At 46.5% G+C, this 12,547-nt stretch overlaps 3 protein-coding genes across 7 annotated transcripts in view; all 3 read left to right on the top strand.

Annotated features, from left to right (window-relative positions):
- ZNF287 (zinc finger protein 287) overlaps nt 1-12,547 on the top strand; it is a 178,847-nt gene that overhangs the window by 52,373 nt on the left and 113,927 nt on the right. The gene's annotated exons all lie outside the window — the stretch shown is intronic.
- Nucleotides 1-12,547, top strand: part of LOC126938793 (zinc finger protein 624) — a 165,664-nt gene that overhangs the window by 99,435 nt on the left and 53,682 nt on the right. The gene's annotated exons all lie outside the window — the stretch shown is intronic.
- On the top strand, nt 5,215-7,909 carry LOC126938795 (coatomer subunit gamma-1-like). Its single transcript, XM_050763406.1, is given in 5 exon segments — nt 5,215-6,926; nt 6,929-7,197; nt 7,199-7,556; nt 7,559-7,702; nt 7,705-7,909. Coding segments are annotated over 5 exon segments (2,607 nt in total). The 5' UTR covers nt 5,215-5,266; the 3' UTR covers nt 7,881-7,909.

The following is a 12,547-nucleotide window of genomic DNA, read 5'->3' as shown; positions in this document are numbered from 1 at the left end:
GTTTGGCATTTCCCCAGTAAGTTAAGCATAGTTATATGTCCCAGCAATTCTACTTGTAGGTATGTACCCAACAGAATTGAAAACACGTATCCAAACTAATTTTTTTTTTTTTTTGAGATAGAATCTCGCTCTGTCTACCAGGCTGGAGTACAGTGGCATGATCACTGTTCACTGCAGCCTTGAACTCCTAGTCTTCTTCTTTTTTTTTTTTTTTTTTTTGAGATGGGGTTTTGCTCTTGTTGCCCAGACTGGAGTGCAATGGCGCAATCTCAGCTCACTACAACCTCCGCCTCCTGGGTTCAAGCTATTCTCCTGCCTCAGCCCCCAAGTAGCCTGGGTTTACAGGCATGCACCACCACTCCCGGCTAATTTTGTATTTTTAGTAGAGATGGGGTTTCTCCATGTTGGTCAGGCTGGTCTCCAACTCCCGACCTCAGGTGATCTGCCCACCTTGGCCTCCCAAAGTGCTGGGATTACAGGTGGGACCTCCTAGTCTTAAGCTATCCTTCCATCTCAGTCTCCCAAGTACTTGGGACTACAGACAGATGCCACCCTGCCTGGACAATTAATTTTTTTTTTTTTTTGTAGATACAAGATCTTGCTATATTGCCAGGACTGGTCTCAAACTCCTGGGCTCAAGCAATCCTCCTGCCTCAGCCTCCTAGAGTACTGAGATTACAGACATGAGCCACCATGCCCAGCCTGAACAAAAATTTGAATGTGAATTTTCATAGCAACGTTATTCATGATAGCCAAAAGGTGGAAAAACCCAAATGCTTACAAACTGATGGATAGATATAAGTAAAACATGGCATGTTCATACAATGGAATATTACTCAACAATAAAAAGGAATGAAGTGCTGATACATGTCACAACATGGATGAAGCTAAAAAATGTGCTAAGAGAATTAAGCTGGTCACAAAAAGCTACATATAATATGATTCCATTTATATGAGATTCCCAGAATAGGTAAATCCATAGCGACAGAAAGCAGATTAGTGGTTGCCAGGGTCTGGGGGAGGGGAGACTAGGTAGTGACTCTCTAGTGTGTATGAGGCTTCTTTATGGGGTAATGAAAATGCTGTGGAACTAGGTAGTGGCAATGGTTGTTCAATATTGTGACTACACCAAAAACCACTTCATGGTATACCATTAAAATGGTTAAAGTGGTGCATTTTATGGTAGATGTATATAAACACACACACACACACACACACACACACACAAAGAAACAGTCATAACAGGTTTTTTTGGGCAGTTGTCACCCGATAGATGATATCAGAAGAAATTAACATTACAGTATGATGGAAACTGGGACAGTTTCCTATTCTGGTTGATTGATTTCTGAGCACAGTTTTGATTACAAAACATTTCAAACATACAGAAACCTACAGAAAATAAGACACCCACACATCTGTCACATAGATGTAGCAGAGGTTAACACTCTGTCAGATTTGTTTTTGGTTAAAAAAATCAAACATTACAAATACAAATTTAACTTGACACAGATACACACACATATCATAGATGCTAACAGCAGGATTATTTATCATGGTAAACTAAACAGTTGGGGACAAGCTAAGCAACCACTGGTAGGAGACGGGAATCTGTGATCCAAGTTGTTAAATAGGTTTCCTTAAGTGGGGGTGACAAGAAGCTGTGATGGTGAAATCACCGAGGGACTTTTATCTCTGGTTGGTTTGTTTGTTTGTTTTGAGACAGAGTCTTACTGTCACCCAGGCTGGAGTGCAGTGGCGTGATCTCGGCTCACTGCAACCTCTGCCTCTTGGTTTCAAGCTATTCTCCTGCCTCAGCCTCCTGAGTAGCTGGGATTACAGGTGCCCGCCACCACTCCTGGCTAATTTTTTGTATTTTTAGTAGAGATGGGGTTTCACCATGTTGTCCAGGCTGTTCTCGAACTCCTGACCTTTGGTAATCTGCCTGCCTCAGCCTCCCAAAGCGCTGGGATTACAGGCGTGAGCCACCATGCCCGGCCTGTCACTGTTTTGCTTTAAAAATTTCAATGATCATCCTTGACTACAAACTCCCACTTGCGTTGGTTTTCTAGGGCTGCAGTAACAAAGTACCATAAACGGGGTGACTTAAAACAATAGAAATTTCTTCTCCCACCGTTTGGAAGCCAGAAGTCTGAAATCGAGGTATCAGCAGGGTTGGTTCTTCTGGAGGCTCCAAGGGAGAGGCTGCTCCATGCCTCCCTTCCAGCTTCTTGGGCTGCTAGCAACCCTTGGTGTGCCCAGGCTTGCTCCCCGGTCTTTGATCTCTGCTTCCATCCTTGCCTGGCCTTCTTTCTGCATGTCTTCATAGGGTGTTCTCATCTCTGTGCGTCTCTGTCCAAGTTCCCCTCATCTTACATGAACACTAGCCATTGGATTAGAGCCCACCCTAATTCAGCAAGACCTCATCTTAACTAGATTACATCTCAAAGACCTGATTTCCAAGTAAGATCTGATTCACAGGTAAGGGGATCAGGACTGCAACATCATGTATCTTTTTGGGAGGACACAATTCAACCCACAGCAATCAGGTACAAACAGAAACAATAAAGATACTTCCGCGGATTAAATGTTTAAAAAGTCATTAGAAAATAGAGAGAAAAGAGAACGCAAGCAAAGCCAATTCAAAGAAAGAAATAAAAACGGAGAGAAGATGCAACGGGGAGATGTCGGTCACAGGGTGCAAACTGAGTCACAAAAGGAACCAGCTCTGGATCTCAGATACAGCAAGGGCAGTGAGGGGTGTGTTCCTTAATTGGATTCTGGTAATCATGATACAATGTATATTGATCATCACATTGTACACTTTGAATATATACAATCTTCATTTGACAATGAAATATTTTAAAATTAAAAAATTTAAAAAAACAAGGCACATTCTGGACACTAAAATCCTGTTCCAGTAGGTACCATTCTTCCTGAATCCAGCTTCTTGATTATCCAGGAACGCCAGGATCACAAGGTAGGTTTTCCCGCAAATTTCTGTTTTCTGTTAAACTGATATGTGCCGTTTAAAGTTTCTCAAACTAGTCCTTCCTTGCTGGAAAGTCTCCTGTGCTTAAAACACTGGGAGGAGAGGAGCTATGGGAAATGAGAAAGGGGAGGGGACAATATATTAACGGTGAGACAGTTCTCTCTACATTGGGTGGACTATCAAGTGACGTCATCCCCTAGGCAGGTGGGAAGGACGGGAGTAGAGCCTAGAAGAGGCCACAGGACAAACACTGGGAGCTGCCTGCAGAGAACTGAGGACCGAAGCAGCCATAAACGCTGAGTTCTGCAAGGGAGCGACCACAGAGTGAAAAGCGCAGAGGGTGCACCACGAAATCCTCGGGAGAACCTCGGAAAGGGGAACAGGGAACAACTGACGTGAAGATGCCATACAAGGGGTGGGGATCAGAACTGGGCAGGTCTCCAAAGTGAGTGAAGGCAGGAGTGTCAGGGGAAGGGAAGTCCACACCGCATCCTACACACACGATGTCAACAAAGTCAGAGGGGAAGTGAGGAGGCAAAGACCCTAAAATGCCACTGGCTTCATCTGGAAGTTGGTGTTGATTAGAAGAGAGTGCTTTGGTGGACTGAAGGAATTAGTGTTGAAAAGTAGAAAGAACTCCTATAATTTGGTAAAGACTCTCTGCTTGACCAAACTTTAGTCAGGCTCCTGAACCTTGTCCCGGGCTCATCTGTGCGCTTCCTTGTAAATCTAGTTTTAGCAAAGAACCCGGTCAAGTCAGTTTAGCCAGTGCCGCCGGCCTCTATGCTCTGATCACCTGGATGTCTGATCAGATTCCTCACTCTGCACCATCTCCCAGGTAATGTTGGGTCACCCTGGCCTGTCTTTAGCAAGAGTCCCGTTAGGTGCGGTTAGCCAGAATTCTCATTACCTGTAATGTTTCCTTTTAGTAATTTTCCACCCACTGACTGCCACCCTGCTCCTTGGTTATAAACTCCCGCTTGCCCAGGCAGTATTCAGAGTTGAGCCCAATCTCTCTCTCTCACCCACTCCAAGACCCCATCGAGTGGTCCCTATGCTCATCCAGATGGTCCTGAATAAAGTCTTCCTTACTGTGCGTTAACAAGTGTCATTGAATTATTTTTCCTTAACAAATTCAATATGAAAAAGACGACTCGCCGGGCGCGGTGGCTCACGCCTGTAATCCCAGCACTTTGGGAGGCCGAGGCGGGCGGATCACAAGGTCAGGAGATCGAGACCACGGTGAAACCCTGTCTCTACTAAAAATACAAAAAACTAGCCGGGCGCGGTTGTGGGCGCCTGTAGTCCCAGCTACTCGGGAGGCTGAGGCAGGAGAATGGCGTGAACCCGGGAGGCGGAGCTTGCAGTGAGCTGAGATCCGGCCACTGCACTCCAGCCTGGGCGACAGAGCGAGACTCCGTCTCAAAAAAAAAAAAAAAAAAAAAAAAAAAAAAAAAAAAAAAAGAAAAAGACGACTCAATAGAAAGTTGGGCAAAGTATATAAAACAACACCTACAATAGACTTCTTTACAGAAGTTACAGTGAATAAACAGGAGCTATAGGAATCCACATGGATAAATCTGAAAAAGACAAGATAAGACAAATTGCAGAAAGAAATGTACAATCTGGTACTTAAAATGTTTTAATTTTCATTTTTTACTTAACAGGTGAAATTTCACATATTATTTGTATATACATACACATGTAGAAAAAGTATAAATACATTTTAAAAAATGGTTATACATACAGTAGAAGACAAGGGAATCAGATTCAGGAGAGGTTCACAGGGGATTTTAATTGTATCTACCATGTTTCAAAAACATTTGACATTTTATTAAGGATATTAGACATCATAAAATAAGCCAGCCTGCTATTGTTGGTATCTAATGAAAATCTCTTTCTTGGTCAGGCACGGTGGCTCACGCCTATAATCCCAGCACTTTGGGAGGCCGAGGGGGGCCGATCACTTGAGGCCAGGAGTTGGAGACCAGCCTGGCCAACATGACGAAACCCTGTCTCTACTAAAAATACAAAACTTAGCCAGGCAGCCGGGCATGGTGGTGCAGGCCTGTAAATCCCAGCTACTTGGAAGGCTGAGGGACAAGAATCGCTCGAACCTGGGAGGCAGACGTTGCAGTGAGCTGATATTGCACCACTGCACTTCAGCCTGGGCAGCAGAGAGAGACTCTGTCTCAAACAACAAACAAACAAACAAAAGAACTCTGTGCTGTGCCCCTTGAGCATTGCGTTGCTGCATTGCACCCCACCGACTCCACTATGTTGAAGAAATTCGACAAGAAGGACGAAGAGTCGGGTGGAGGCTCCAACCCATTCGAGCACCTTGAGAAGAGTACCGTACTCCAGGAGGCCGGTGTATTTAATGAAACTCCCATCAACCCTTGGAAATGTGTCCACATCCTCACCAAGATTCTTTATCCTATAAACCAGGGGGAGCACCTGGGGACCACGGAAGCGACCGAGGCCTTCTTTGCCATGACCAAGCTCTTTCAGTCCAATGATCCCACACTCCATCGGATGTGCTACTTGACCATCAAGGAGATGTCTTGCATCACAGAGGATGTCATCATTGTCGCCAGCAGCCTCACAAAATACATGACTGGGAAAGAGGACAACCACCGGGGCCCCGCTGTGCGAGCCCTCTGCCAGATCACTGATAGCACCGTGCTGCAGGCTACTGAGTGCTACATGAAACAAGCCATTGTGGACAAGGTGCCCAGTGGCTCCAGCTCTGCCCTCATGTCTTCCCTGCACCTGCTGAAGTGCAGCTTTGATGTGGTCAAGCACTGGGTGAATGAGGCTCAGGAGGCGGCATCCAGTGATAAGATCATGGTCCAGTACCACGCCCTAGGGCTCCTGTACCATGTGCGTAAGAATGACTACCTGGCCACCAATAAGATGATCAGCAAGGTCACCTGGCACGGCCTTAAGTCTCCCTTTGCCTACTGCATGATGATCTGGGTGGCCAGCAAGCAGCTGGAAGAGGAGGATGGCAGCCGTGACAGCCCACTGTTTGACTTCATCGACAGCTGCTTGAGAAACAGGCACAAGATGGTGGTGTACAAAGCCGCCTTGGTCACTGTCAATCTGCCAGGCTGCAGTGCCAAAGAGCTGCCCCTTGCTGTGTCAGTGCTCCAGTTTTTCTGCAGCTCACCCAAGGCTGCTCTCCACTATGCTGCTGTTCCCACCCTCAGTAAGGTTGCCATGAAGCATCTGTCAGCTGTGACAGCTTGTAATCTGGATCTGGAGAACCTGGTCACAGACTGAAACCACAGCCGTGCCATGCTGGCCATCACCACCCTCCTTAAGAGGGGCAGTGACAGCAGCATCGACCACCTCATGAAGCAGTTCTCCTCCTTCATGTCAGAGATCTTGGATGAATTCAAGGTGGTGGTTGTCCAGGCTATCAGTGCCCTGTGTCAGAAGTATCCTCGCAAACATGCCATCCTCATGAACTTCCTGTTCACCATGCTGTGGGAAGAGGGTGGTTTTGAGTACAAGCACACCACCGTGGACTGCATCATCAGCATCATTGAGGAGAACTCAGACAGCAAGGAGGCAGGGCTGTCACATCTGTGCGAGTTCATCGAGGACTGCGAGTTCATAGTGCTGGCCACCCGTATTCTACATCTCCTGGGCCAGGAGGGGTCCAAGACCACCAATCCCTCAAAGTACATCCACTTCATCTATAAGCGAGTGGTTTTGGAGCATGAGGAGGTCTGGGCAGGTGCTGTGAGGGCTCTGGCCAAGATTGGAGCCCAGAATGAAGAGATGTTACCCAGTATCTTGGTGTTGCTGAAGAGGTGTGTGATGGATAATGGCAATGAAGTAAGGGACCGAGCCACATTCTACCTAAATGTCCTGGAGCAGAAGCAGAAAGCCCTCAATGCAGGCTATATCCTAAATGGCCTGACTGTGTCCATCCTGGTCTGGAGAGGGCTCTGCAGCAGTACACTCTAGAACCATCAGAAAAACCTTTTGACCTCAAGTCTGTGCCCCTGGCCATGGCACCCACGGCAGAGCAGAGAACAGAAAGTACTCCCATCACAGATGTCAAACAGCCTGAGAAAGTGGCAGCTACCAGGCAGGAGATCTTTCAGGAGCAGTTGGTGGTGGTGCCAGAGTTCCAGGGACTTGGGCCCTTCTTCAAGTCCTCACCTGAGCCCGTGGCCCTCACTGAGTCAGAGACGGGGGTATGTCATCGGCTGCACCAAACACACCTTCACCAACCACATGGTGTTTCAGTTTGACTGCACAAACACAGTCAATGACCAGACCTTGGAGAATGTCACAGTGCAGATGGAGCCCACTGAGGCCTATGAGGTGCTCCGTTACATGCCTACCCAGAGCCTGCCCTACAACCAGCCTGGGACCTGCTACACACTGGTGGCACTGCCCAAAGAAGATGCCACAACCTGCACATTCAGCTGCATGATGAAGCTCACTGTCAAGGACTGTGATCCCACCACTGGGAAGACGGATGATGAAGGCTATGAGGATGAGTATGTGCTGGAAGATCTGGAAGTTACTGTAGCTGATCACATTCAAAAGTCAGGAAACTGAACTTTGAAGCAGCCTGGGATGAGGTAAGGGATGAATTTGAGAAGGAAGAAACATTCAGCTTGTCTACCATCAAGGCACTTGAAGAGGCTGTGGGTAATATTATGAAGTTCTTGGGAATGAACCCTTGTGAGAGGTCAAAGTGCCGGGTAACAAGAACACCCACATGTTGCTCCTGGCTGGTGTGTTCCGGGGTGGTCATGACATCCTAGTGCACTCTCGGCTGCCGCTTTTGGACACAGTGACAATGCAGTTGACACCCAGAAGTTTGGAGGAGCTGCCAGTAGACATCATCTTGGCATCTGTGGGCTAAGGAGCCAGCCTGCATAGGACCTTATACCCTTCCCCAACACTATCTGGAAGTTGTGCCTTCCTCATGAAACCAGCAGAAACCCTTTCCCAAGCTTCTGTATTCAAAAACAGTTAGGAATCATTGCATGCATATATATATATTTTATTCTGCATGCATATATATATATTTTATTCTGCCCCCTACCCGGGACTACTTGGGGGTGACTTTTTTTTTTTTTTTTAAATAGGGGATAATTTTAGCTTGTCCTAAATCCTGCTATCCTCCCTTCCAGGAAAGTGACATCATGAATAAAACATTCTCAACTCCTCTTGAATTTATCCCCCAAGAAGCCATCTTATCCCTGTAATAAATCAACATGTATTTATTGGAAAAAAAAAAAAATTCCTGGCCAGGTGTGGTGGCTCACGCCTGTAATCCCAGCACTTTGGGAGGCCGAGGTGGGCGGATCACAAGGTCAGGAGATCGAGACCATCCTGGCTAACACGGTGAAACTGTCTCTACTAAAAATACAAAAAATCAGCCGGGCGTGGTGGCGGGCGCCTGTGGTCCCAGCTACTCGGGAGGCTGAGGCAGGAGAATGGTGTGAACTGCGGGGGGCAGCTCTTACAAGTTTAAATATCTGAAACATGAAAACCTGCAATTATCTACAGTAAGCCGAGATCGTGCCACTGCACTCCAGCCTGGGTGACAGAGCGAGACTCCGTTTCAAGAAAAAAGAAAAAGAAAAAAAAATTCCCTTTCTTACAGGCATAAAACTGGTAAAGCAGGGCTGGTGAGAGGCTACCTCACAGCCCCACCAGGAAATCCAAATACTTGCAATCCCATTTCTTGGTGTTTCTTAGAGTCAGTCCAAGGTCATCACATGTACTTCACCACCCCACCCCCTGCCATATACATTGAAATTAACAAAAAAGTTTTCATTTTGTTAATAAAGCCATGATTTTGAGTTTAAAAGTGAAAATTAGGCCAGGTGCAGTGGCTCGCACCTGTAATCCTAGCACTTTGGGAGACCAAGGCAGGAGAATCGCTTGAGCCCAGGAGTTCGAGACCAGCTTGGGCAACATGGCAAGACCCGGTATCTACAAAAAATACCAAAATTAGCCAGGCATGGTCGTGTGTGTTTGTAGTCTCGGCTGCTTGGGAGGCTGAGGTGGGAGGATCACTTGAGCCTGGGGAGTTTGAGGCTGCAGTGAGCTGTGATTGTGTCACTGAACTCCAGCCTGGGCAAAAGAGCAAGACTCTGTCTCAAAAAAAAAAAAAAAAAAAAAAAAAAGTGAAAATTGTATTTTTTCTCTTCTTGGGCACCTTCAGCTATAACAGAAGAGAGAAGAGCTGACTTCTGGAATTAACTGAATGTGACAGGTCCAGGTTTAGATGCGTCTGGGCAGGTGTGGGGCTGTGCAGAGGCACACTGTGTTTAAATTTGTCTTGTTACATCTGGCTGACAGCCTGGCCAAAGCTACAACATTCTTGCTCACACAGGTCAAAAGTGACTGCATTACAGTCTCATTGCAATTTCTGCAGCCCTGAGGGCAGGCTGGAATATCCACCAGGGATGTTAGAGAAACTAGAAGGTGCTTTGTTCCTGGGGCTGGACTTTTCTACTGGCGTTAATATTCACAAACTCTGGAAATGAGACTGAATCAAATTTCCACATCCAAATCAAGTTAATTGTACTCCCTATTCTCTCTTACAATTTATCAGCAGCAAGCATTAGAGCTGTCAAATCTTTATCCACTTGATGGAAAAGACCAACAAAGCTGCTCTTTTTGAACATTGCTGATTTTTATTTGCTTTTACTTTTTCTAGTCATAACAAGACATTTTCTCAGAACGTCTTATACTTGATCAAAAGATTTGTACTGACTTACAGATGTGCTTTTCTCTTAGATGAAGTGAGATTGGATAAACAGTGTACTACTCCATTTTCTTTCAATTCTCCAGCATGAAGCCATTGAAAAATATGAAAATTGCATTTTATTTTTTTTTTAAGAGACGGAGTCTCGCTCTGCCGTTCAGGCTGGAGTGCAGTGGCCGGATCTGCTCACTGCAAGCTCCGCCTCCCGGGTTGCGCCATTCTCCTGCCTCAGCTGGTAGAGATGGGGTTTCACCGTGTTAGTCAGGATGGTCTCGATCTCCTGACCTCGTGATCCGCCCGTCTCGGCCTCCCAAAGTGCTGGGATTACAGGCTTGAGCCACCGCGCCCAGCCGATTTTAAGATGGAGTCTTGCTCTGTTGCCCAGGCTGGAGTGCAGTGGTGCTATCTCGGCTCACTGCAAGCTCTGCCTCCCAGGTTCACGCCATTCTCCTGCCTCAGCCTCCCGAGTAGCTGGGATTACAAGCGCCCGCCACCACGCCTGGCTGGTTTTTTGTATTTTTAGTAGAGATGGGATTTCACCGTGTTAGCCAGGATGGTCTCGATCTCTTGACCTCGTGATCCGCCTGCCTTGGCCTCCCAAAGTGCTCGGATTAGAGGTGTGAGCCACCGCACCTGGCTGAAAATTGCATTTTGAACATTCCCTTAATTTTCTTACAAGATTAACTATCTGAAACATGAAAAGCTGCAAATATCTACATTCATTGTACATCATAAATATTTTGTTACCCTTCAAGCTGCCATTTCTATGATGTTCATAAGAGGAATTCTCAGAGGATAGAAAATGATTAGAAAGTTTAAGCCAAGTTCAACATGAAAATGATTTGGCTTATTTTCCTTTAAACCTCGTGGCACCCAGGATACAGCTTCATGCTCACCTTGTTATTGTTCCTCACAAACCCACTGGTCACTCTGCTTCCCGCTCATTTTCTAGAGGCTTTTGTTCACAAACCCCAAGCCTTAGCTTCATGCTCCATGAAGTCAATGTCCACTGGATGATCAGTTCCACTTGCCCTGCTGTTCTTTGAATCTCTCATCTCCACCCCCCCCGCCCCACCCCCTCCACACACTGGCATCCCCATGCCTCACCAGCACCAGAACCTCTACCTCTAGAACATTCACCCTAGACATCTCTCACCACCACCAGTATGTCAGCTATTTGCTCGAGAACTCAGAATGTTCAAATCCTTTTACCCCTGGGAGAGCTCTGTCCTGAGTGCACATGTTCCTGTTGCCAGAAAAAAGAGTCCCAATCCAGACCCCAAGAGCAGGTTCTTGGATTTCACGTAGAAAAGAATTCAGAGGGAGTCACAGAGCACGGTCGGTGAAAGAAGCAAGTTTATTGGTAAGTACTCTGTTACAGAGTACGGCATCCTCAGAAAGCAGGAGAAGGAATGCATCGTCCTTTGTTAGTGCTTCTGCTTGTAAGAAACTTCAAGGAGGCCAGGCGCAGTGGCTCATGCCTGTAATCCCAGCACTTTGGGAGACCAACACGGGTGGATCACCTGAGGTCAGGAGTTCAAGACCAGGCTGGGCAACATGGTGAAATTCCGTCTCTACTAAAAATACAACAATTTAGCCGGGCATGGTGGCGTGCTCCTGTAGTCCCAGTTACTCAGGAGGCTGAGGCAGTTGAATCGCTTGAACCTGGGAGGCGGAGGTTGCAGTAAGCCAAGGTCACGCGCCACTGCACTCCAGCCTGGGTGACTGAGCGAGACTCTGTCGAAAGAAAGAAAGAAAGAAAGAAAGAAAGAAAGAAAGAAAGAAAGAAAAAGAAAGAAAGAAAGAAAGAAAGAAAGAAAGAAAGAAAGAAAGAAAGAAAGAAAGAGAGAGAGAGAGAGAGAGAGAGAGAGAGAGAGAGAGAGAGAGAAGAGAGAAGAGAGAGAAAGAGAGAGAAGAAAGAGAAAAGAAAGAAAGAAAAAGAAAAGAAAAAGAAAGAAAGAAAGAAAGAAAGAAAGAAAGAAAGAAAGAAAGAGAAAAGAAAGAAACTACAAGGAGCTATGACTAAACTTGGAACGTGCCTATGTACTTACTAAAGGTAGGGACTATAGGCATTATCAATTTTACATGACCGTTATAATCCTTCAACCTAAGCCTGTTCGTTGGCATTATCTCCAAGTAAAGAGTGCTGCATTCAGGCCAGGCGGGTTGGCTCAGGCCTGTAATCCCAGCACTTTGGGAGGCCGAGTCAGGCAGATCACGAGGTCAGGAAGTCGAAACACGGTGAAACCCCGTCTCTACTAAAAGTACAAAAAATTAGCTGGGCGTGGTGGCGCACACCTGTAGTCCCAGCTACTGGGGAGGCTGAGGCAGGAGAATCGCTGGAATCCAGGAGACAGAGGTTGTAGTGAGCTGAGATCGCACCACTGCACTCCAGTCTGGGTGACAGAGAAAGACTCTGCCTCAAAAAACAAATAAAAAAAGAGTGCTGCATTCTGAGGACATCTGGCAAGCTTGTCCAACCCATTTGATTTTGTTGTTGTGTTGTTCTGTTTTGTTTAGTTTCAGGCTTTTAGCAGCCTGAAGCCATGGTTTTTAGTTTCTGTCTCTGGTGATAAGTGGAAAATAAGAATGAGGAAGGGGCTTTACTGGCCCAATCAGAAACAGAAACTAAGAACCCATGACTGGGCCGGGAGTAGTGGCTCACGCCTAAAATCCCAGCACTTTGGGAGGCCAAGGCGGGCAGATCATGAGGTCAGGAGATCGAGACCAGCCTGGCCAATATGGTGAAACCCATCTCTACCAAAAATACAAAAATCAGTCCTGAGACGGGATGGGTGCTGCCCAGAGTG

Source organism: Macaca thibetana, chromosome 16, assembly GCF_024542745.1.
Source record: "Macaca thibetana thibetana isolate TM-01 chromosome 16, ASM2454274v1, whole genome shotgun sequence".
In the NCBI taxonomy this organism is placed as follows: Eukaryota; Metazoa; Chordata; class Mammalia; order Primates; family Cercopithecidae; genus Macaca; species Macaca thibetana.
This window is presented reverse-complemented; position numbering and strand designations above follow the sequence as displayed.